The following is a 24,843-nucleotide window of genomic DNA, read 5'->3' as shown; positions in this document are numbered from 1 at the left end:
TCCTGGTCGAAGGAAGCTGAATGTGAGTCAGCAGTGCCCTGGCAGCCAGGATGGCCAGCCCCTGTCCCGGTGTGCATGAGGCACAGCATCAGGCAAGGGAGGAGACTGTCCTGCTCTGCGCTGCACTGGGGCAGCCACACCTTGAGTACTGTTGTCCGCAAAAATTGTATTTATTACTCAGTGTGCAACACGTCAATAATAACACAGTTGACAGGGACATTGATTATTTATTTCAAATTGCACAAGCCTGGGCGCCTGGTGGAATTCCACAAATAAAGCACACGGACTACCAAAACATTTTACAATTTATAAAGTTTAGCAGGTAAAGGAATTAGTGTTCATTGGCTAATAGTTACATAGTTTTCTTATGAATTAATATTCTACTACTGGCTAACAATTCTCTTGCTTCTTATGCTAATCAGTCCACAATCCCAATCTTTCTCTTCTTTTGGGTCAGTGGTCTCTGAGTTGGAAGTTGCAGATCTCCCCCTGCTGGAATTGCCTTTCACTCAGCTGGAGCTGATTTCAGCACAGTTGCTGAGTTGACTTTATTAGTTATTGCCTTATCTTCAGAGTTCTACCAGAGGTCTTTGTAGGTCATAAATTCTGCATTCTTTGTGTCCAGTATCAGTCAGGATCCTTTTTCCAAGCTTTGTTAACCTCCCCCTCGGTCTCAGATCACTGAAGCATGTAAACCCCTAAACTTTAACAAGGTAATTCTACAAACAAGTAATTTGTTCTTCTAGACATCATAGATATCACAGATATTACTTAGAGTTTGCTTGTTAGCTGCTGTTTCACAAGTTAAACCTCCCTTGTTGATTGGACTTGAAAGTATACAAAGACTGAATATGAAATAACATCCTTTAAAAGTTTTTACATAATGCACATTTTGCAACAGTCCTGTGTACAGTTTTGGGCACCACAATATAAAAATGACACTAAGCTACTACAGAGGGTCCAAAGGAGGGCAGGGAGGATAGTGAAGGGCCTGGAGCAGAAGCTGAATGAGGAGCGGCTGAGGTCACCTTTTCTGTTCAGCTTGGAGGACACTGAGGGGAGACCTCGTTGCAGTTTACAATTTCCTCATGAGGGAACATGCAAGGTCAGTGCACTGATCTCTCCTCTGCGGCGTCCAGTGACAGGACTCGAAGGAATGGCCTGAAGTTGTGTCAGAAGAGGTTTAGGTCGGTTATTAGAAAAAGGTTTTGCAACCAGAGGGTGGTTGGGCCCTGGAACAGGCTCTCTCGGGAAGTGGTCACAACACCAAGCCTAACAAGAGTTCGAAAAGCATCAGAGCAATGCACTCGGGCGTATGGTGTAACTTTTGAGGTGCCCCGTGCAGGAGCTGCACCCGATGACCCCGGCGGGTCCCCTCAGCCTCGGGACATTCCCCGCCTCCCTCAAGATGGCCGCCAGCGAGGCCGGCCCGCGCCAAGCCGCCTCGGGAGCATTGCTGCGCGTGAGCAATAAAGCCCCGCCCATCCCCCTTTCCTGGGCGCTGATTGGTCCGAGGGGCGCGCGCCGCAGCCGGCAGCGGAGCGCCCCGCCCCTCGGCGGTTGGCGTGCGGTTGCCGCGGCAACCAGGGGCCGGCGGCGCGCGCGGGCCGGGAGCTGAGGGGAGAGCGGAGCCGGGCCGGGGGCGCTTCCTCCCGGGAAGGCGCCTGGAGCGGATCCCGGCCCGTGCCCGCCATCAGAGCCGCCTTCCCACCGGCCGTGCTGGGAGGCGGTGGGTGGCGGGGCCACGGGACGGGGAGGGCGGTGTGAAATCGCACGGCTGTAGGTAGGAAGGAGCTGGGGGATCGCGGGAGGGAGAACTGCCCGGCTTTCCCTCGCTTGTTCTGCTGGAAGAATAAGCCTTTGGAAGAAGGTCTGAGAAGGGGCTCTGAAAGGTGTTTTTTATATAAAAAGCAAGAAACTCACAGTAGTAAAACGGGCAACCCACAATGTCCTTTCAGCTCTTCTTCATCCCCACTTTTTAAAATAAAAGTTAAAAGCAAATCCCGTATGGATAAAGGACAGCTACTGAGCTTCAGATTTGTTTGCTCAGAAAGGAAGTTTCTTCTGCCTTCACAGCCTCGATCTTGGCTTTTCTTCAATTTCTCCTAATTGTAATGCTGGCAGGGAGGATTCTCGGTGCGAGGTTTAGCACTGGGATGCTTTTTGCCGTCTCCTCAGTTGTTCTGATACACTAATGTGGGGCTTTTGTGTATAAGCTATAATACATAATATACATTGGTATATGTACTGGCTAAATAGGAGACCTTTCTGTTATGAGTCATTAAGTTATATCCATTAGGGTATCTGTATCCCCAGATCATTTATGCATCCCGTTCAAGATTAGCTGCTTGCCTTCTTCCCTCTCCCCCATTCTGTCATTTATAAGCTCACTTATGTGAGCCAGAGTTTGGAAAAAAAAGTAGGTATTGTGAGAGCCTCTATAATATGCCTTAGTGGGGAAAACTCACAGTTTTTGACTGTGCAGAACATGCAGTGGTGTGCATGACAAAAGTGCTACGCAGATATAAAAGAGTCCTGTAGCTTGATACCACCTCTCACAGCCTGTAAAACCTGTTATAGAGTCTCCTGTATTTTCTAATTTATAACCATAAGCTTCCATTAGCTAGCGACTATGTGTGAGAATTATGCCTGCTGTGGAGCATTGTGCTAAAAACTAGGATATAATATTCTTAAGCAACCTGACTCAACAAATCAAATAGAAAAAATGTTTTAAATATTTATTAGTACACCAAAAGCTTGATAAAATATCAGCAATAAAAGGGGTAGGATTTTATAAGCAACATAGTATCACTGTAAATGAAAAGGACATTGGTGAGGATATGTCAGATTTGAAGTATATATGCAGTTTTGTTGAAGATCTGGGGTACAAGTAGTATAACATTTTCCTTTTTGTTTTTAAGGCATTCTATAATACTACTGCACGTGGAATACAGTATTAAAAGAAGCAGTAGAGCAGCTCAACCTATTACAGAACCATGGTTCAACTAACAATGGACCTAATTGCTAAAAACGCCGGTCACAAGAATCGTAGTGAAGAGGATTTTGGACAATATGTGCAAAAATTAACTCATCTGAATTTGTCAGATAAAAATATAGATTCAATTGTAAGATTTATTTTTTATTATTCCTTTTCAACTGGCTACTCTAATGTTTTGTAGTTACTGTTATGATGAGGTGTTCATTGTTGGAGAGACAAACAAGGAAAGCCAAGTTTTACAAATTTATTAACTCACAATCTATCTGTGATTTATTCCTTAAATTTCAGAGGAAGTCTGAGAAAGGAAAGGAGAATTCAAGAACAGGAAATAACCCGAGTGAGTTAACAAATTTGGACTGCTGTAGTGGCTTTTTCAAATTAGCCAGGTTAAAAATATACATTTTTTTTTAATTGCTCCCTGGGGTTTACTTGTGTAAAAAATAATCCATGAGCTTTTTCGTTTTCAAAGACTAAGCCTGCAAACTTAACCCAGTCCTTCTTCCTCTGAGTTTAATAATAGGAAATGTATACAAGTTTCAATAAGTTCTGAGTTAATTCAGATCCCCTGAAGATAGTGAGTAAATTTGGAAACTGCTGAGCCCTGAACAACTGCATTGTTGAATGTGGTGAATTTCTGCTCTAAAAGCGTGATTTCAGTCAAGAAGAAATCACTTGTTCTATGTGAACAGATCCTGCAAACAAATGGGTTTATTCAGCCCACTCCTATGCACAGCCATAGTGAGTTAGTAACTGGATCAGTCCATTTGATGGGCTCTGCTTCATCAGCTGCCACAGCAAAGTTTTACAGAAACCTTCATGAGGAGTGGTCTTTTAGTTGTTTCATAGGAATATGTTCAAAGAAACTCAACATCTGAGTGCAAACTTGAGTTCAGAAATATATTAAAATAGATTGAAGTGCAAGGTTTTGTAAAAACCAATAATTCTTTGCCAAGAACTGGTTTCCAATTACATCAGTGCAGTTTAATGGAGACAACTACACAAAAAATTGTGCTTTTCTGAAATCCATCTGATGGAGACAGGGAAGGGAATGGAATGAAGTCACTCTGGATCTGCTGTATTTGCTGGTGATGCTTGTAGTCCTCAGATTCTGTATGGCAAAATAGTAATGACAGATTTCAGTCTTTAATCTGTAGATAACTGACAATATATAGTAACTCTGTTTTTCTAGGAAAAATAGATTTACAAAATGTTTACTAAAGGTGAAAATTTATAAAGCATGCATCAGAACTTAAATATAAGAACAATCAATAGCTTCCAGAAGCAGGCAGTGACTGAACGTTAAGTAGCATGTGATTGTTTATTTCAGGGTGACCTCACTTTCTGTAAAAATCTGAGAGTTCTGTATTTATATGATAACCAAATCAACCAAATCCAGAACTTGGACTTTGCTTCAAATATAACACACCTTTACCTTCAGAACAATCGTATTTCAAGTATAGAAAATCTCTCATTGCTGAAAAAACTTGAAAAACTGTAAGTTGAAAATAATGTATTTATTTTACTAGTAAAAAGAATAGTTATGACACTTAAGAATTTTTTTTAAATTATGGAGCCATTAAAGTCCTTTAATCTCTTAAATTTTGCTTTTCAAATAGAAGTAATTGCTTATTTTTTTAAGAGATGTTCTTTGATAAAAGTAATGACATATCATCTTGACATATATATTTCCATAGAAATGATTTTATTCTTTCAGTCTAGTAATATTGATAATAATAGCAGTAGATAAAACTGCAAAAAATTGCTTTAATCAGTTAAGTGTATATTCTACTTGTATGCTAGATTATTTACTTTATCTATCATAATTTCCAAGTATTATTCAATAGTGCTTGGAAAATATTTTTCTCTATATATTGAAGCCTTGTGTTTGCTCTTACTTTCAAAGGATATTAAATCTATTTTGTGTTCTATTCTGTAGGTATTTAGGAGGCAACTATATCACTGTAGTAGAGGGTTTGGATAAAGTAGGAGAACTGAGGGAGCTACATATTGAAAGTCAGCATCTCCCTCTTGGTGAAAAGCTTTTGTTTGATCCAGTATCTCTTAACTCACTGGCAGTAAGTATATTTTGAGAATTACAATGAGCCAATTATCAGGAGATCAGTATTTTTAGAATAAATTATTAGGAGTTGATCACTCTGTGTTTTCCTCCTTTGCCAATTGATGGCATTATTTCAAATTCTACCAAGAGACTCCCACTCTAATTCACTTATAAGGTGTCCAGCAAATTCTACTTCAATTTTTTTTCATTATGAAGGATGAAAATGCGAATCAAGAGAGAGAGGAATTAAGGAAATATGTGGATGCCCTATACCAAGAGAATGTGAATAAACTAAAAAAGGGGGTGGAAATTATCACTTAGTTTTCTTAGTCTGTTTCATTTGTAGTGAATTCGTTTGTTGATATTTCAGTGTTTTGATTGTTATAGTTGTTTATTTATTGCCTTTTGTATTTCTGTAGAAAAATGGAATGGAAAAAAAAGGCACAAACAGATTTTTCTTCCTGGTTATTAAGAACAACACAATCAAAAGCATTCAGTGTTAGTTCTGCAGTTCTTCTATGTTGTGTTATGTCAAGACTTCAGGAAATCTCTTTGAAATTGTCTTTCAACGTGTTAATTGCTCATAAAACATATAGTTGAAGAGGTTAAAAAGTAGAATTTATTTGCTAATGGATATAGTTCTGTACTATAAAAATTCCTCTTGCCGTATCTCCCGTAGTGTAGTCAGGGCTTGATGAGCCTTTTTTTGTGAAGTCGAAGAACTGACTAAAAAGTGAATTCTTTTGTTCACATGTATATCAAAAATATTTGACCTAGCTCTATTTTTTTCCTGTTTTGAGATTATGTAATCCAAGACACGTATTCATGTCTTTCTTTAATAGAAATGAGTCATTACTGTGAGAGCATGTGTACTTTGTTCCTTCTATATTGGAGAAATTATCAAAGTAAAGGGAAGTTTTACAGCTGTAACCTTCCCAGGATAATAACGTATAATAAATTCTTCCATGTTTTTCAGCAGCCTGGTCTAGATTTTGTTCTTTGTGGCTTTTATTTAAGGCCTTTTCATGTGGTATTTTTGTTGTTGTTGTTGTTGTTTTCTATGAAACAGCTTTGCATTCTTGATGATGTAACATCTTTGTGGAGGTTAAATAAAATATTCTATTTTATCCTTTAAGTGCTAAGTGTTTGGAGCCTTTTTAAGGCATCACTTTTTACTTCTTAATATATTTCTGTCTGTTTTAATGGTGTCAGAGATAAAATCATGAGGCCATATATCTCTGCGTGTACCACAGGCAAATGTTTTGATGATCACAATGTCATGAATCTGACCAAGAAGATTAAGTTTATGAAGTGTGTTTATCAGGATGATACTGGTAATTTCTGTCTGCAATGTAGGTCTTGGTCAAATTTTTGAAGGGGGTCAGGTTTACCTGTATAAACTGCTGAAATAGAGATTTTTCCAAATAATGGTAAGTCTTATACTTTGTATAATTCTAAACTCACTGGATTAGGAGCCCCATGTCATTTTCTAGAGTTATAAACTTTTTCCTTTTATGTGAAACTACATTAATATTTCCCAAGATAAACACCTGAAAGACATTTAGATTTTTGTCTAAAATGTAAAGGTCTCTGTAACTATTGTCTGTTTCAAATGGCAAAGTGCAATATGTGGCTCAGTACTGTTCCAGAGAAGGGGTAAGGATCAGAGGTATGGATACCAAGAGGTTTGTAGGATCAAGCCTGAGAGAAAAGTAGTGTAGTCCAGCTGTTACATGAGACTATGTGGGTAGCACATGTGGGCTTCAGCTCTGCAGTTCAGATGCAGTCTTGGGGCCCACAGTGTAAGAAGAACATGGACCTGCTGGAGCAGTCCAGAGAGGGCCACAGAGATGATTAGAGGGCTGGAGCACCTCTCCTATGAAGACAGGCTGAGGGAGTTGGGGTTGTTCAGCCTGGAGAAGAGAAGGTTCCAAGGACACCCTATATCAGCATTCTAGTACCTAAAGGGGGTTTATAAGAAAGCTGGAAAGGCACTTTTAACAAGGATGTGTTGTGACAGGACACGGGGTAATGGCCTAAAACTGATCAAGGGCAGGTTTAGATTAGCTATTAGGAAGAAATTCTCTGCTTGTGTGTGTGGTAAGACACTGGAACAGATTACACAGAGAAGTTGTGGCTGCCCCATCCTTGGAAGTGTTCAAGGCCAGGTTGGATGGAGCTCTGAACAACCTGGACTAGTGGAAGGTGTCCCTGCTCATGGCAGGGGGCTGGAAATAGACGATTTTTAAGGTGCCTTTCAGCCCAAACCATTCTATTATTTTATAAAAATGCAGTCAGTTTCAATGTATGTTTCATACTTCAAAAGTAGAGTTCATAGCACTTGCAGAACTCTGTAAAGGATTTGAACGTGTTTTAAAAACCTCAAAAATTCTGTATTTACTAAGAATTTCTGAAATAATTGAGAATTTGGTTTCACTTCAAAACCAAAATAAATTGCATTTTAGGACAAGGTGGAACACCAACATAAAACAATCTGTATGGTATGTGGAGGTGGTGTTTGCATGTTTCTTCTTCATATGTTTGTTCATCTTTTAAGATAATTTTCTGTAATAATTTACAACTTTACTCATACATGGCATGAAAAAAAAATTATTCTTCTGCTTTTCTTTCTTCAGAAATCTTTGTCTGTGTTGAATATCAGCAATAACAACATTGATGAATTAGAAGAACTGGCAGTTTTGGAAAATCTTTCTTATCTTAAAGCAGTCGACAATCGACTTAAACATATGAAGGTATTAAAGTAAATATGTGTTATATTAAGTATGGGTGTTCAGGAATTAGTCACATTCATCTTCACCGCTAAATATATAACTAAAAAGAAATTTTACTTCTGCAGTTACTAAATCTGCTTGTCAAGGATGCTGTCTTTTCTCATATAAAAATCTTCCTAAGACTAAAAATGGAGAAGTATTTACCTAGGATGTAAAAATTTATAATTTTATTAATTAATAGTTAAATTAATTGGCTTAAATAGTAACCCAAATCACCAAGACAAAGTCTTGCTTGAAATAAACTCTCCCTTTTCTGGTTTACATAAACATTTTATTTCCTTAGTAAACTTAACTTTCATTGGTTAGTAATTATTAAAATAACTATTCTTATTACTTCTGAGAACACAACATTTTTTAACAGATTGTTGAGAGAATTTGGCAATTCTCTTTACTAATGAGGAGATTGCAGTATTTTGTATGCATAACCTATCAGTTATCTAGATGAATTTGCTCTATTTGGACTCTTCATTTTTTTTACACTATAATATTAAAAAATGTTGAATGATACCCTACTTTTTTACTACAGAACTATTAATGCTTTGTACCTCAAGTCCTGGCTGGCAGTTGTGATTGAATTTACATCAAAATACAATTCATGTAGGCTTTTGCTGAATAATTAAATTCACATTGAATATGTTGGTTACATCAAAATAGCAAAAAGCTTTTTTCAAATAGGCAATATCCCCATATCTTCCCTTTTTAAAAGGAATCAATTTCTGAATAAAGCATATTACAAAAAAGTGTACATTGGCTCTTTCTTTCTTATAAATAAAATATACTTTTTTTGTGATGATCTTAAAAGAAAATTGTCATAGCCAAAAAACCAATTAATTTTAAGAATGAGGATGCCAGTTTGGGGACAGCATTTTCAGTATCTTCGAGGAAAAGCCAATATCATCTGAAACAGAATAAGGAGAGCACAAAATGACTGCATTATTCAGTATCTGTGTATATATTATTTATTCTTTATTAAATTTCATTATTGAATCATCAGGAAAACCAGAATTACATTTACCCAAACCAGTCAGACCTGAAGATTTCTATGTTATATAGTCACAACTGTTGAAAAATTATACAAGTAACATTTGAATTTGCTATCCATTACACTCGTATTAAGCTCCAGTATGTTTTGAAAGTGGCTGTTCTGTGTGTTTTCTAAACAATCTCCAAGTTTTGAAATATATGGAACAGGGTGTTTCTATTCATATCTTTGCAGACCTGTAAAGTTAATGAATATATCAAATGTGTTTAATATACAGTGTAATGCAGGTGGATATCCAACTTTCCAGCTACAATTACTGAGTATTAAGGGATTACATTTTGGTAGGCTCTACTTATCACTAATATAAATTCTTAAATAAATAAAAACCAAACTGATGAAAAAAGCATTAAGCCATGAAAAGTATTTTTAAAAAGTCAGTTTTAACTCCATGTAAGAGGCTTTAGCTCACAGTGGACATCTATCAGGAGAACAATCTTATACAGCCACTGACTATTTAAAGAAATAGCTGAGGGAAGTTTTGAGTATATTTCTTTTTTTTTTTTGCATCCCTGAATTTCATGATTGCATGGCATACATTATTCTACAGTTGTGAAAGCTGCAAGGATTTTAGGGGTATACAGTTCTATACCCTTAACTGGTTCCGCTGGCTGAACTTGTTACGTGCAGCAAAGGCTCTTTCATTCCCACACGAGCTGCCTCCCTTCTCCTCCCTCTTGCCCCTCTGTTATCAAAACTCTGATGCATACTTCTTTTTCATGCCAAAAGCACTATATCCCCTGTTTTCCCATTCTTGCTTTGCCATCACTGCCATCAAGAACTTTCCCAGGAATGTCTGGCATTGACCAGAGATTGTGGCAGTGCCACCTGACAGGGAAGTGTTGGAGTGCTCTGTACCCAGCTGTGCTTCACCTGGTGGGAAGAGAAGCTGTAGAGGAGCTACCTGTGTCTGAGCAGGTCTGGAGAACTGCAGGAATAACATGGAACCTTTAAGAATGAGGAAAGTATGAAGGGCATAAGAAATGCATGAAATACAACCTTATGTAGACTTTTCTTACTTTTGTGTACTTAGTATAATTATTTTATATTTAAACATTTCTCTCAGATTTTTCACTTCATTATGAAAACCCATATTCTTTTGCTTTCTTACCTATGCCACTTTGATTTCAGCATAGTTGAAAATTAGGACTAATAAATTCAATAAATTCAAGCACTTAAGGTCGTGGCTAATACAGGGCTTTGTTAGCATAATTAACAAACATCAAGGCATATGACCTTGTTTCACTCGACTGAAGTTTATATAATGCAGTCTGAAAAGCAGACAGATGAAAATCAAGTAATTTTTCTGAATTCAAGCAAAATAACTATGACTAGCTACCACATGCAAATAGTATGTCTCAGGTCAGTTATCAAGAATATAATTTATTTTAATAGAATTGGCTTTTCTTTGTTTTCTATTGCTTGCTACTTCATTTATTCATTGTATTGAGGTTCTGGTTTGCTTTAGTCAGGATCACAAGGTCTTCTAGACTGCAGTGTACTTGGGCTGGAATTAAGGAAAATGTTTAAAACACTATGTCTATTAAAAAAAAACCACAACTATTCCTTTTTACAAAAAGTCAGAATATAATTTATTAAGTTTGTTAGCTTTGGAAATATTATGAGTTATGTGAGTCTTTGGATATATAGAAAAAAATATAGCTAGAAATACCTGGAAAAATCTGTATTTCCCAAGTCTTTAATTTATTCAACCTCTGCCCAGTATTGATTATGACAAGAGGATATCACAAAAGATGAATTCATTCGCTTTAGAATTGAGTCAGGAACAAGAGAAAAATTATAGATTTTCTCAAATAGATTATGACAGGTAATCAAACTGGTGACAAATGGCTGTCTGTAGATGTAGCTGGGGCTGTTGGATTAGACAATTCCAATAAAAACTGGAGCACACTGGTCAAATACCAATTCTTAAATGGCCACTGTTAATTGGTAAGAAAGTTATTGCCAGCACTACAGCTGCCTACTCAGGCACTTGCCCTTCCCCCTCCCCACCCTCCCCGATGGAATATAATTTGCTCGTCAGTATTTTGTAGCAGACCTCAAAGTGATAGCATGACATGATCATTTATCAAACGGAGCCTGCCCAAAAGAGTGTCTGGTCCCTTTAGTACAGCTTATTGAAAGGCTGGGAAGTGAAAGCACTTTATTAGAGACAGGAAGGCAATGAACAACTAGAGCGTATCGAAAGGGTAATCATATTTCAGCACAGGATTAGTGTGCTCTTAGATAAACATACATTGGAGTAAGCATGTTCTGGGTCATTTATCAAGTAAGTAACAGCTAACAAAAATCTACAGGACTCTGTATACATTCATCAAAGTTAAACTGTATACATTTTGTTTCAGTAATAGACAACTTTGTGTTGCAAAACTATTACTTGGAGAAATTCTTTCTAATGAAATCTAGAACACATTACAGACTTCAATGATAGTATCTGAATGCTTAGGATAAATAAATATACATGCTAAATTATTTTTTTTTAGTAAGTCTAGCCTAAAATATTTTGCCCCTAAAGTCCTGTTTGTGATTAGCACCTCAGCTATGGGGGTTATCACGTTTCTATCCTGATACATACTGATTAAGCTTTGCTGAATTAACATTACGAGAATTATTAACATTTCTTCATATGGACTAGTCCTCAGAGTTTCTTGCATTTTTTATCAGTCTTGATCCTCACAGAACCAGACTTTTGCTCTCTAGTTTTCTAAAAATACATTTTTATCACTGAATAGCAATAGATGATATCACCATCATCATAGATAGACCAAAAATTATATGGTTTGGAGGTATGAGGCTGTGCTGCCACTTTCTCTTCCAGACAATTTTTCTAAACATGTATTATATAACCGATAGAATATTTCCAAGAGGATTTTCTACCAAGGGAGATGAGCCAGCAAAAGCAGAATTCTCCTGCTTGTGTTACCCAAGCAATTTTCTAAATTTGAAGGAGCTAAGAGATATATACATTGCTAGAGGCTTCATTGTTGGCATCAAGCTACAAAGTTTTACACACTCTGCGGTTTAGAATCCATCACAGCACGATCAGTAGAATTTTCCAAATTATTACAACAGTACAACATAAATCCTCTCTCCTATTTATACCTATTGTCTTGAATCCCTCCTTAAGCTTTTCACACATACAAGGAAAACCTGTCAAGAACGAGAGTTAAATGAAATTTTGGAAAGTATTTCAGAAAGTAAGGTGTCTGAGTAGAAAGGACCAATCTGATAAACTTTGCATGTTTTCAACTTGAATTTATTGTATTTGAAAGGCAGAGTAGTTTCATCTAGGTCATACTGCCCCTGGGCAACCAGACAGAAACAGAGATGGAGAAAGGTATATTTCACTAATTTCACTGTGTAGGCCAGTACTGTAACTGACCACCCACAGTTAGGTAGGGGGAGATTACTGTTTCTCCTGTAAAATACAGTTCTACATATATATAAAGAGAGAGGCAGTCCACTGTGAATTGCATGATTTTTAGCTTTTTTTTTTTTTTTAGTCTGTACTTTATCTGTATAAAGTATTTATTCTTCCACACACTGATACTCTTAAGGGCTCTGTAAGACCTTGGGGATGCATTAACAGACATTGTGTATAATACAAATTTTTTCATTGGTAGTTCCTGGGTTTTGGGTGCTTATCAGTGGGATTGAAGTGGTAATTTTCCATAGCTGGCTTTACTGTATCCTTAAAAATGCAGCATAATCCAACGTCACTGTTTCTTCTGTGCAATTTTGATATATTCAGGGGATGCTGTGGACTACTCTGTTTGAAAATGCACATTCTTAATGTGCATAATACATGTGAATAGTCTAATTGAAGTTATTTCTGTGTGCAGGATTTGGGCCTTGCTGAACAAATCACATTACTGTTGAATTTTACTCTGGAGGGTGAAACATAATCACAATGTTCTGTTGTTGTTTCAATTGCAGGATTTGGAGGCTGTATTAAAAAAATGGACAAAGCTACGCAGAATAGATCTTACAGGAAACCCCATCTGCCAAAAACCAAAGTACAAGGATAGGATTATAATACAGTCACTGACTTTAGGTAAAAAATTAAATCAATAGCCCACCCATAACCCCCACTCTTTTAGGAAACAACTGAAAAATTAATTTTTCTGGAGTAGTGCTGTGCATGTAAACACGGCTATAGATATTTATGACAAATCATGAATTTTTAATTTATGTAGAAAACTAAAACTGCTTATGTAATCAGCTTCATAAGCCATCTTGTTTGGCTTCTGGTATTAGTAATAGTAATTATTTGTTTTATAATAGATGATTGGTGAGCTTGTTACAAGACAGTTTTTTGTGTTCATATTCCAGATGTTGTGAAACTGATTTTCAAAGATCTGTTTCATCTATTCCCCTATCAATTTGTAGTAGCTGCTAAAGTGTTTTGGTTGTACAGTGGTAGTTGTGCAGATCTCACATCTGTGAGAATTTGAATTTATCATATAACATTCATCCTTAAACTTATATGCAGTTCATACTTATGTTGTGAGTGTATTTGTTAATCTTAACCATTATGGTGCAGTTTATATTATTATTTTGCATAAAATTTTACCCTGAAAGGAAGAAACTGATTCTTCTGTATCTAAGTATTTATACTGTATAAATAATTTTTAAAATCTGCTAATTTTTTACTTTTTTGGATAAAGGTGGCAATTATTTTAAAGTTATAATTACAGAACTTGGTTTTTCTCAGAGCACAAAATACTGGCCATTTAGAAAAAGCCTATCTGCACAATGAAAACAAAAGTGCCTTAGGACAGTTCTAATGCAATCTAAATTTGTGACCACATGAGGTATTTCATTTGGGCTGGCTCAAAATGCAGATGCAACCAATGAATCATAGAGTATAAGGTTTATGGCACCTAAGTGAGTAAATTTAACCTTAGAGAGGGGAATCTGTGTGACTGTCTCCATGATCAGTAGAATTTCTTGATTGCTAAGACATGCAGTTTCCCTGTCCACCTGGATTTCTGTATCTGTATCCTGTGTAAGAGCATAACTTTTCTGCAGAACATTATAGAAAGTCTTGCATGTTAACCAAATGTGAAATATGTGTATTTCCCTTGAAACTTATAAAAACTGTAGGGTTTTTTTTTTTGTAATTAAGACATGTTAACTCTCTCTTGCAGCTTGAATATGATTATCGTTCTTTACTGGGTATTCTTTTCTTTAGCAAGATACTAGAAAAAGAAAAAAAGACTTGAAGAGGATTAATACAGAGCCAATACACATTACCTACAACTTTGTATAGCCCTTTAGTTCACTTTGTATCACAGAAAATGTTCTCTTTTGCAGAATCACTGGATGGGAAAGAAATTCATGAAATGGAAAGACGTTTCTTAATGAATTGGAAAGCCTCCAGAGCTGCCAGGAAAAAAAGCAATGAAAGAATGACTGATGAACATGCAGCCTATGTAGAATTTTGTGAGCAAACTAATCAATTACTTCATGCTTATTTAAAACTTACAGAAATCATAAAATAACACCTAAAAATAAATATACTAAGAATTGTTTGTAAGACACTTGTACCAATGATGAGCCCAAAAGACTTGAGTAGATTTGAGCTTTACAAATATAAAATGTATTAAAAATTTTTTTATAAAATTTTATTTTAGCACTAGTTCATATATTGTTTTTTTCCTCACATCCCAATCTCCCAGAATTATGGAAAGGGGTAGCTTGTGCATTTTGATTGTGTAAATACTCACATTTACTTCCATATTTTAAAAATGTTGGGCATTCTAGAATAAAAATGCACGAAATATATCATGCTTTTAAAATCTATTTGTTGATACTTATTTGATCTCTGCATATTGTCAGTCCTTTTAAAGGCCTTTGCAAGATACATGTCTAGCAGAAGTCCAAGTTTTAAACTTGTAAAGAAAAAAAAATGTCTGGGAGGTAAAAAAGCCTTTTTTGAGGTTTAAAGGCAACCTGTTCTTCAAATGGGAAAACAAATTAGTTTTGAAACTCAAGCAAAACCTGAAATACAACTTTGAAGTTTTTTAAAAATGGTGTGAAGGTAGTGCTTGTTACAGAGCTGACTGCAGGTTAAAGCATAAATGACTTAACAGTATGTCTTGCCATCTTGCAGGACTTGGATACAGACATTTAACTTGAAATTATTCAAAATTGTTTGAATTACCATATTTATAAAATAAAATTGGGGCACTAACATGCGGGGGAAGCACGGGGGTACGCAGGACTTGGCTAGCTAACATAAATAAGAACACCTAAAACCCAATCCCAGGATGCAACACTAACACTGTTGCTTTTGGGAGATAAATTAATATGTTATTTTTGAAGACATGAACACTGATGCTCTGCCTGCCAGCACCAGCCCTAAAATAGTTGGAAGCCATATGTAAATGGCAATGGTTTTGAAATGGTCTTATGAATAACTACTGATATAAGAAGGTGCTATGTAATTGAATTTACTCCCTTTCAAATAACTCTACCTAAATGGGAATACCTGTTCTAATATTCACCTTCATCAGTGTTTGCAGTACCTTCCATAACTCCATTCAAAGTTTTCCATTCTCAATATTCAAATTTGAGGTATTTTACCTTAAGGATCATTACACTGTTTTCTGTAACAAGATATATTGGAACATGTGATCTATCACACAGAATATTAAATACATATGGTTTGACTTGGGATACTGAATTAATCTTTTTTTCTTTTTGTTTTCTGCAGCTGACTCTGAAACTCCTTATTTGACAGTTCCTTTTCACCCTGGTCACTCTGTGAAAGAAACAACAGATTTTTTAGATTTGGCTCACAAGCAGAAATTTGAAAGAAAACCTCTGCCAAGAATCCGTGAAAGAAGAAGTCAGATGAAAACTCAGGTGTGTTTCTCAAATGATTTCCTTTTAATTATGTTGGTTATTGCTTGTCAGAAATATTTTTTTTTAACCATGTTATATTTATTGTCTTTATTTCTTTGAAAGGCAGGATAATAGGTTTCAGTTTCTGATTACAAATCAGTGGACTAGCTAATAGTAGTAACTTTAATATTACTAGTTTCTGTCATATGCATTTAATTGTAATCATTTTCCACAAAGGTAAAATAATGTTGAAGTCTCAGGAGTAAGCTAAAGTGTGAGGACCACTGGTGAAGGGTGATGCAGTGCACAGAATCATCTGGAGAAGGAGAAACAATCAGTTTTCATAATTACAGCTTACTTCTAACAACCATGCTCCAGTTTCACCTGTGGCGATAGTATGGTTAAATATTTGGGACCTAATATCACTCCTCCCAGATTTTTAATGCTATTTTTAACCTAACAGTTTTATTACTTATCAGCTGAACTAGCCAACAAAATAAAACTCCACAATTTATACAATGCTGTCGATAAAATAAATAAGTACATGCAACTAACACAGGTATTTTTTTTTGTAATTAAATTAGTATATGTAGTATTCTATTTTACTATCAAGTTAGAATTTAACAGTATGTTTGACAATTTAACTGAGCAACATTTAATGCTATTTTATTTTTGACAACTTACCACTTTCCATTCTATGAGTTTTGTTTCTTCTGATTATTTGTTCTGATTAAAAATAGCTGCTTTTCTGCTGAGAAGGAAGAAGAATTGCAAATCACAAAGCTGCTCTCTTTCAAATAATAGTTTTTGTTCATCACATGACAATGGATATATTCTGGCCTAAAAAAGAAACTGAATTTGTCATATATGTGCCTGTTATTGAGCTTTTTTTCTTTCTCAGAAAGCAGAAAGCAGTGGAGCAGTTAAAAGCAAGAACTGCAGGAACAATGTACTCATTATTATAAAAAGTAATACTGTTACTACTACTATAATAGTACCCTATTATTTCCCAGTGAATAGTACAGGCTTCTGAAATTTAGAGGCATACAGACTAATATTCATGCCATAAAAAACTCACAACATAAGAGTTGTGAGTTTTTTAATTCTATTGTAAGATGGGTTTGTCCACATGCTTAGTGTTCTGTTACCTTGCATGTCATCTCTATTAGCATCTGTCTTTTGGACCAGGCTGAGTAAAACTGTGCTTTGCATTTACCATTCCCCTTAGTCCTAAAAAAGAATGGAACATGCATGTACAATATCTTTTCTGCTGTAAGACCTTCTGCTATTTCCTTTGAGACAAAGCATTCTGATTCTGCTTTACAATGGTAAAAAGTCCAGTTGTCCAGTGTTGAGCCTCTTTGCTTAGCAAAATATTTTCTCAGTTTTAAAAATCTGGAATACAGTTACAGCTCTGTTGAAATCCCTTTTGACCCAGGAAAGGCAAAGAGAGCACCTTCCACACTTGGTTGAAATAAAATGTCTATATTTTTATTAATTTACATTTGTAAATTAAACAATTCAAGTGATTTTTTTACTGTTAATCTAGTAGATTTTAGTCTGATTGCACAGAAAGGTTAGAAGAAACTGCAGTCAGATGACATGCATTTAATATTTTCTAAAAACTTGTAATATTTTCTAAAAACTTTTATCTTAGATGCTGAAGGTTGCTGTACCTTACAATTTCATATGTAATCACTGATCCTGAGATGTATTCCAATATTGCTAGTAGAGAAATTCCATGGAAATCAAAGAGTCTTGGGAGTTAAAGTTTTGTGAATTCTTTAAAACATTTATTGGGAAAAAAAACCCCAAAACCTCAAAAAATAGAAATATTCGTTCTCAGAGCTTATACAGATACAAAAAAAAAAAAGACAAATCATAGTATTCCCTTCCCAGATCCACTAATTAGGGATATACATGAATGTACCTACAAGTAAAGGAAGGAAACTTTTTCAAACTGAACAAATACCTGTATTGTTTAATTGAAATTCATTATAGGACCAAAGAAATTAGTAGGTTTTAATCCTAACCTCTGTGTTAGTCAAATAAATTATTCCAACAGATGTTTCCTCTTTCCCTATACATACTAGGTGATGTTTGACCTTGGAAACTGAAAAATAGGCATTAAATACCTTTCTAACATACATCTAAGATCCACTGAGGATTGCATGCGGCTTGAACAATGAAAAAAGCCACTTATTGCTAGATTACTAAAATATGTCATTAATCTTTTTTTGATTATATAAAAACAATAGCCATTTTATATTGAATTTTAAGTTTGTTTTGAACATTCAGGGAAAATTATGGATATTGGCAGGAAGTAATTAAAAGAAACCAAATCACTTAACTATTTTAAAGATACCTAATACCTTCCAATGGGATACACCATTATTAATGTTCCCTGAGTAGGGAAGTTGTTGAAATTTTGATGTTGTAAACTTATTCTGTAACCAGCAGTTTCTGCCCACATTGCCTTACTCATGGAATTAAATATTGTAGGTATTTGTAGCAATTCAGAACATGGTGGGAAAGTCACCTTTTGTCCCTCCATTGTACGTTATGGGATTAGCAATGTGGAAATATCTTTCAATTATACAGTCAGCATGTAATAAATACTCTGGATTGTGCCAACTAATCATAAGCCACTCTGCTGCCACCATGCACATCACGTATATTTCCAGTTCCAGTCCAAAAGGAAGGAACTTGCAGTGAACAATGTTAGTTCTCCCTCTTCTTAGGCAGATGCTTGTATGAACATTGTATTTAATTAATTAAATATTTATCAATGCCCTGAGTTGCAGTGATGTGTATGGTCTGAAATCTACACAGGATAATGTATATTTGATAACAGGTAGGAATGTGCATGTTCTGCATGTATATTGGGCTTTTGTTTATTTGAATCTAACTGACATTATAATGAATGGAATTATTATGGCTTATTATATGACAGGTTTTTGGGGCAAAATGATACTGAGACTATAATGATGTATACCCAAAACATAAGCTTTGCAATCACACACTTCACAGAATTACATCTCTTATTTGAGAGGGAGGTGGAGAAATATATTACCTCTGGGTTACCTAATTCTTGTTTGCTTACTGAATATCAATTTCAGGAAACATCTGAAAATTCAAAAATAAAAAATATCCTCAGTCTTAGCTGCAGGAGAAGGAGAAATACAGATATAAGATATAAACCAGGGCAGTTTTAGCCGTGCACCCTTGAGTTGGTTTTAGCAGCAAAGAGCTTACAAGCACTCCAAAGGTATTCAGAATTAGGTGCATTAAATACTTAGAGATACCAGCTGGAGCACTTTGCCAGAGCTGAGAGCATGCTTAGAGCAGAAATGGAATGCCTTTTCCAGCAGCCCGTCTCACTGCCTTTCCTCGGTGATGGTGTTGAAGGAAAAATGTAAACACCTTCTTAGTGAGGTCTACAAAGTATCAATCAGCATTTAGTGCTGAAGGCTGTGGAAGAGAAATGTAAGGAATTTACTTGCCGTTGAATTATTCGGCCATGACATAGGATATGAAAGTAGTTACCACAATGCTAGATAAAATGTAAAGAGTTAAAGAGATAAAGTGAAGTTCTGAAATTAAATAGGGTTGCTGAAACAGAGCCATTTGAATGAAGGTCACGTATTTAGAAGTTTCTGGTTACTGTGGCCCATGTAAAGTCTCAGCAGGCAATTCAGCCAGTTTTAGTGGTTGGTTCCTTTTTTGCAGAGACGTAATTAATAATATGGTAATCTTCAGCCTAGTGGTATTTTTGGTATCCATGTTTACAGCCTTGCTGAATGTGGTGCTGGATGATTCTCCCCATGATCCTTCATACTCTGTGCAGAAGGAAAAGTATAACTGTCATCACAAACATACAAGACACAAACAATAGCATTGTCTTCTGTCTAAACTTCTTTCAGTAGTGCTAATTAAAAAAAACCAAGAAGAAGTAGGTCTACTATATGCCAAATCTGTAGTACTTAACACTGCCATGTCATCCAGCGTCCTACAGGCAGTGATAAAAGGCATTCCTTTTTGCCCGTGCCCTGCCTCCCCACTCCAGTTCTCTGTGCTGCTGCCTGTGTCCAAAGCTGAGGAGGAGTAAGGATCTAAGCCACGCTGGCAGAACACGTGCACTGATAGACCCCCTGTGCCCTTGAAAAGATTACATTTTTTTTCAAACCAGACAGAAAGCACATTTGCTGGTGAGCAGATTGCCAGCTGGACTATGCATACTCCTACGTGTCTGGCTGACCAGATAGAGCATAGACACATTCTTGATGGGCAATCTGGCAGGAGCACATTTGCTTGCAATAGTCTGCTCCCTCTTCCAGGAGATAGGGGCTGTTTCCTAGACGTTCAGAAGACCGAATTGCACATGTGACTTGTCAGCCAATAGGTGGTCAGCAACCTACAGGGGCACATCTGGGGCTGCAGGTTGTCAGATGCTCTCAAGAACATTGAAACCCAGACTGTCTGAAACCTTCTACATAAAATACATGAGTATTTAGAATGCTTTAGGTTGGGGGATCGTTGAGTCCAACTGTAAGTCAGTAACATTTTAAACAGAATGCAGAATGAGAGGGAACTACTTAGTGATGTTAGTGTGAGTTGCGTCTTGTAAATGGGTCCATCAAAACTGTATCAGGAATGAAATACTCTTTTAGGATGGTAAACAAAAAGCAAACTCAGATCTTTGCCTAGCTATTTGTCAGGTGTTACATGTTCACCTTAATAGTTACTAGATAAATGAAACCTTCAGTATGCAGTATTTATTTTTTTCCTATCCTTAAATCTTTGTTGTCAGTACTTTTAGAATACTGTTGAGATAAAACCTCAAAACTTCATAACATTTTTGGCCTGCTGTATTAGCATTGCACATTTTTATTGTGTAACTGACTGATAAAATCATAAATATCACTTTAATAACACAAATATTAATCTAATTAGAAAACTGTCAAAGAAGTAATGCTGTATTTTTAGGTTTTTAAATACATAACTGCATGGGAGTTGGAAAAAGTAATTTGATGTTAAAATAAAGAGTGTTGCTTGAATAGGAATATATAAATAAATTCTGTAATTTCAGTATAGTTCTGTTGCAGTCAGTTCCAATAATCTAATTTACTGCAATTTTATAAACACTCTTTCAATATTTGCCTTCCTGTATCTGGTCACACATTATGTAGGCACACTCCCTTCTCTGAAAAGTTGAAAGCAGCTGCTTTTACAAACCTGTGGTGAAAACACAGTCACTGTGCCCTCATCCAGCAAGATGAGCTACTACATTTTGGAGGACAGCACTGCAACCACTAATTCCTTAGTAGCAACTATACCTCCTAGAATTCACTTCCAACATTTGGGATGTATCCCATCCAGTTCAAAGACTTGGATATGTCAGATTTACCTTAGTGGTTCCTAAATCGGTCATCATCTACTGTTGGTAGAATTTCCCCCCACCAAAAACTGTTCCTAGGACATAAGAGGTGTGAGACCAGGCCTTACTAGTAAAGATTCCAATGCTTTTAGAGTTTACACAGTACTGTTCGTGTGTTAGAAGTACCAAAAGGAAAAAAATTTGACATCACTGCCCAAATGCCTTCCCTTGATAATGCTATTACCATAATCAGAACATATATAAACATACAGTGTTTGAGTTACTGATCTACGCTCATATTTGAACTTTTAATTAATAGCTGATGAAAAAATCCTATTTTTTCTAATGCTGTATTATTTCTTTCTATATGCAGGTATAAAGCAGTACACAGCACTGCCTGTGATACAGTTTTAAAAGCCATACAGTTCAAAAGTTCTGAGATAGACAGGAGGAAAAACAGCCAGAAAGCTGTCAGTGTTCAAGATGTGCCCATTGATTTTTCAGGATGAGGATTCATGTGTGATCTGTTAATATGGGATAGTATGTGATTGTATTCAGAGTGTAACTGAAAGGCTCTCTTCCCTGATTTTCTTGGTTTTTATCTCAGTGTGGTGGGCAGAGTAGCTCTCCTGACTAACAGAGCTCTGAGGTGAAATGATTAATTATGTGAACCTGATTATTTACAGTCACAAAATTATAAATGCTATATATTGTAACTGGAAACAATACTTTTTACTTTTTACTTCGCTAGGAAAAAAAACCAGTGATTTTTTTTAAAAGCCACTTGGCCTTGAAGAATTCTAGGAATTCCCTGTTAAAAAAGTTGTATTTGAACCTTACCTCTTCAATCAAACTACACTGTAACCAGACACTACAGAAATTACTGACTACATCTTTCTGTTCTCTTAATTCTGAGCAGAATTAATTGCTGCATCAAAACCAAGATAAATTCAAGCCAGCTGCGAAATGATCCATGTAATAGACTAATACTTTAAATCAAAAAGAGTTTTGAATCAATAAGCTCTTCCTTTCTTGGAGAGTTAATATGTTAGACTGCCATAGTAACCACTGATTACATGTCCAGTAAAGTTGGGTATAATCAGTTACACATAGTTTGTAGGAAAATGTTTTGGAATAAAATACTGACTCTTATTTGATTTCATTTATATGAGAAATTGCTTTGATTGTTAATAAGATTTTTTTTTTTCTTGCAGGACTTGAAAATTAAAAGTATTTGATACACATTTATGTAGGAAAAAAATGTTAATACCATTTTTGTCCATGGAAAAAGTCTTTTTTGTAATAAAGGGATGTACAATACCCAAATAGACAGATTCTGTCAGTTCAGGATATTCTTGTTCCAGGTTTGGCACTGAGAAGAAAAACAAAAGGACTTTCACTGCAACAGCCAATAATCTTGCAATAGTTAAAGATCTTTTTTGCTAATCAGCAGCACTTGATAATACTGCTTATAATTTTTATAGAAATGTTGAGTGCTCCCAGAAAGTGTTAATGCCAACAGGAGCAATAGGTGCTTTTCGTGTGGTTGTGATATGAAGATCTCACCTGTCTCCTCTGATCTCTCTGATGTAGGTTGAGGAGGAATCTGAAGTAGCAACAGAATTGTTTGAATTCTAAAAGCCAGAAGTTACAGGATGTGAAGATTCGGCCATTATTGATTTTCTTTTTCTCCCTCAAAACTTACAAAGAAAGATACTGGTGTCCCTTTGGATATGTTGTCTATGTCTTTTTAATCTCAAAACCAGACAAAATTCAGTATGTTGAACTTAACACTGCTTTCTAAGAACATTGGGAAAAAATAAGAGGACTGCCTATCTATTTAGAAGCAATGCTTTGTCTCAAAAGCATGTAAAAACATCAGCACATGCTAGGTTAAACTGGTTGCCTAATTCTTAAGCTTCCTCAAGAAATGGACTGGTTTTAGCCAGTGCCTTACCTAGCAGCTGCTCCCTTCCCTATATGGTACTCAGCAGTTGTGAGGAGGTGTGTTCACAGTAGAGTCATGGAGTCATTAAGGTGGAAAAAGACCTCTAAGATCATGCAGTCCAACTGTAAACACTGTCATTTTCACCACTAAACCATGGTGTGATGAACACCAAACCACATATCTACACATTTTTTAACACTTCCAGGGATGGTAATTCCACCATTTCCCTGGACAGCCTGTTCCAATGCTTGACCACCCATCCAACAAAGAATTTTTTCTCAACAGGCAATCTAAACCCTCCCTGGTGCAATTCCAGGCCATTTCCTCTTGTACTGTCTCTTATTACTTCAGAGAAAAAAAACAGCCCTCACCTGTCTACAGCCTCCTTTCAAACAGAAATAAGCTATTAGCACATTATTTTTGAGAAAATCTGTAGTCCTAAAAAATAATTTCCATCATTTGTATTTTTCCAAGTTCTAGTGAATAATGTGGAACAGTCAGCAGAGGGGGCATGAGAAGATTAATGATATCTGTGCTGACTAATTTTTTGATTGGGAGTATCATTCATTAATTTAACTTCAAATTCTGTTAGTTTTACTGCTTTGCACTAGTTTAAGTAATTAAATAAATGCTTGAGAGTTCTGATATAGGAAAATTCCAATCCTACAGGTAAGGAAAGGAAAGCCCAGATTACAAATTGCCCCTGGGAAAAGACCTTTCCTAATGCAGTTTCTCTGTACAAATGGCAGCTCAGCATCTTGTGCTTACGGCCCTCTCTGAAATAAGAAAGGAATTTTTCCTGAATAAGGAAATCAGAATCTGTCTTTTTGCGTTGAATGTATTGTGTATTTTGTGAACATTTATAAAGATAATTTGGTAGAGATGATTAAAATATATTTAACTGCTGCATGCATTCTCCCCTTGAATAACAAGATCTTCATCTTCATGACAAAGATTTCCAAAGCTAAGCTAGTAAATGAGTGGTACTGCAACACTGAGGTGCCAGTGTTTCTGTTAAAGTGCTGTGGTTTAACCCCAGCCAGCAGCCAAGCCCCATGCAGCCACTCGCTCACTCCCTGCATTGGGATTGGGAAAAGAATAGGAAGGGTAGAAGCTGGAAAACTCATGGGTTGATATAAGGACAGTTTAATAGGGAAAGCAAAAGCCACATACGTAAGCAGAGCAAACCAAGGAATTTAGTCACCACTTCCCATGGGCAAGCAGGTGTTCAGCCATTGCCAGGAAACCAGGGGCTCATCACATGCTATGGTTACTTGGGAAGGCAAATGCCAAACATCCAAACATCCCCCTGTTTCCTCCTTCTTCCCCTGCTTCAGATACATGAACATGATGTCATATGGTATGGAGTATTCCTTTGGTCAGCTGGGGTCACGTGTCCCAACTTACCACGTTGTCAGTTCTCATGTCCCCAGTCTCCTTGCCAGCATGGTAGTATGAAAAGCAGAAAAGGCCTCATCTCTGTGTTAGCCCTGTTCAGCAATAACAAAAACATCTCCAGATTATCAACCCTGTGTTCAGTACTAATCCAAAATACAGCCCCATACCAGCCATTGGGAAGAAAATTAACTCTACCCCAGCCCAAAGCAGCATATAAGGCTGGTGAGTCATTTGCCTTCAAAATCAGAACATTCCAAACACGAAATAAAACTCAGATGTGTAGCTGTTAGTCCCTTACTGAAATCAGTACTAACCAAGTACAATACTTCTTGTTCTAGCTGTAGTCATCAATGATATTCAGG

The 24,843-nt window shown here is 36.3% G+C and overlaps 1 protein-coding gene across 3 annotated transcripts; it reads left to right on the top strand.

The window, feature by feature from the left end:
• Positions 1 to 1,569: 1,569 nt before the first annotated feature.
• On the top strand, positions 1,570 to 22,867 carry PPP1R42 (protein phosphatase 1 regulatory subunit 42). Of its 3 annotated transcripts, none has more exons than XM_053957951.1 (9): positions 1,570 to 1,729; positions 2,922 to 3,125; positions 4,326 to 4,492; positions 4,935 to 5,073; positions 7,694 to 7,810; positions 12,846 to 12,963; positions 14,226 to 14,354; positions 15,628 to 15,779; positions 22,729 to 22,867. In XM_053957951.1, the coding sequence occupies exons 2-9, from the start codon at positions 2,997 to 2,999 to the stop codon at positions 22,771 to 22,773; spliced, it is 996 nt and encodes a 331-aa protein (XP_053813926.1). In that variant the 5' UTR covers positions 1,570 to 1,729; positions 2,922 to 2,996; the 3' UTR covers positions 22,774 to 22,867. The 3 variants fall into 3 exon arrangements, with proteins under 3 accessions (XP_053813926.1, XP_053813919.1, XP_053813910.1); XM_053957944.1 differs by having other exon boundaries at positions 1,570 to 1,783; XM_053957935.1 differs by lacking the exons at positions 1,570 to 1,729; positions 2,922 to 3,125 and adding an exon at positions 3,176 to 3,335 and having other exon boundaries at positions 4,306 to 4,492.
• Positions 22,868 to 24,843: the final 1,976 nt, after the last annotated feature.

Source organism: Vidua chalybeata, chromosome 1, assembly GCF_026979565.1.
Source record: "Vidua chalybeata isolate OUT-0048 chromosome 1, bVidCha1 merged haplotype, whole genome shotgun sequence".
NCBI classification, from domain to species: domain Eukaryota; kingdom Metazoa; phylum Chordata; class Aves; order Passeriformes; family Viduidae; genus Vidua; species Vidua chalybeata.
The sequence above is the reverse complement of the archived record's forward strand: the minus strand, read 5'-3'. Positions and strand labels throughout refer to the sequence as shown.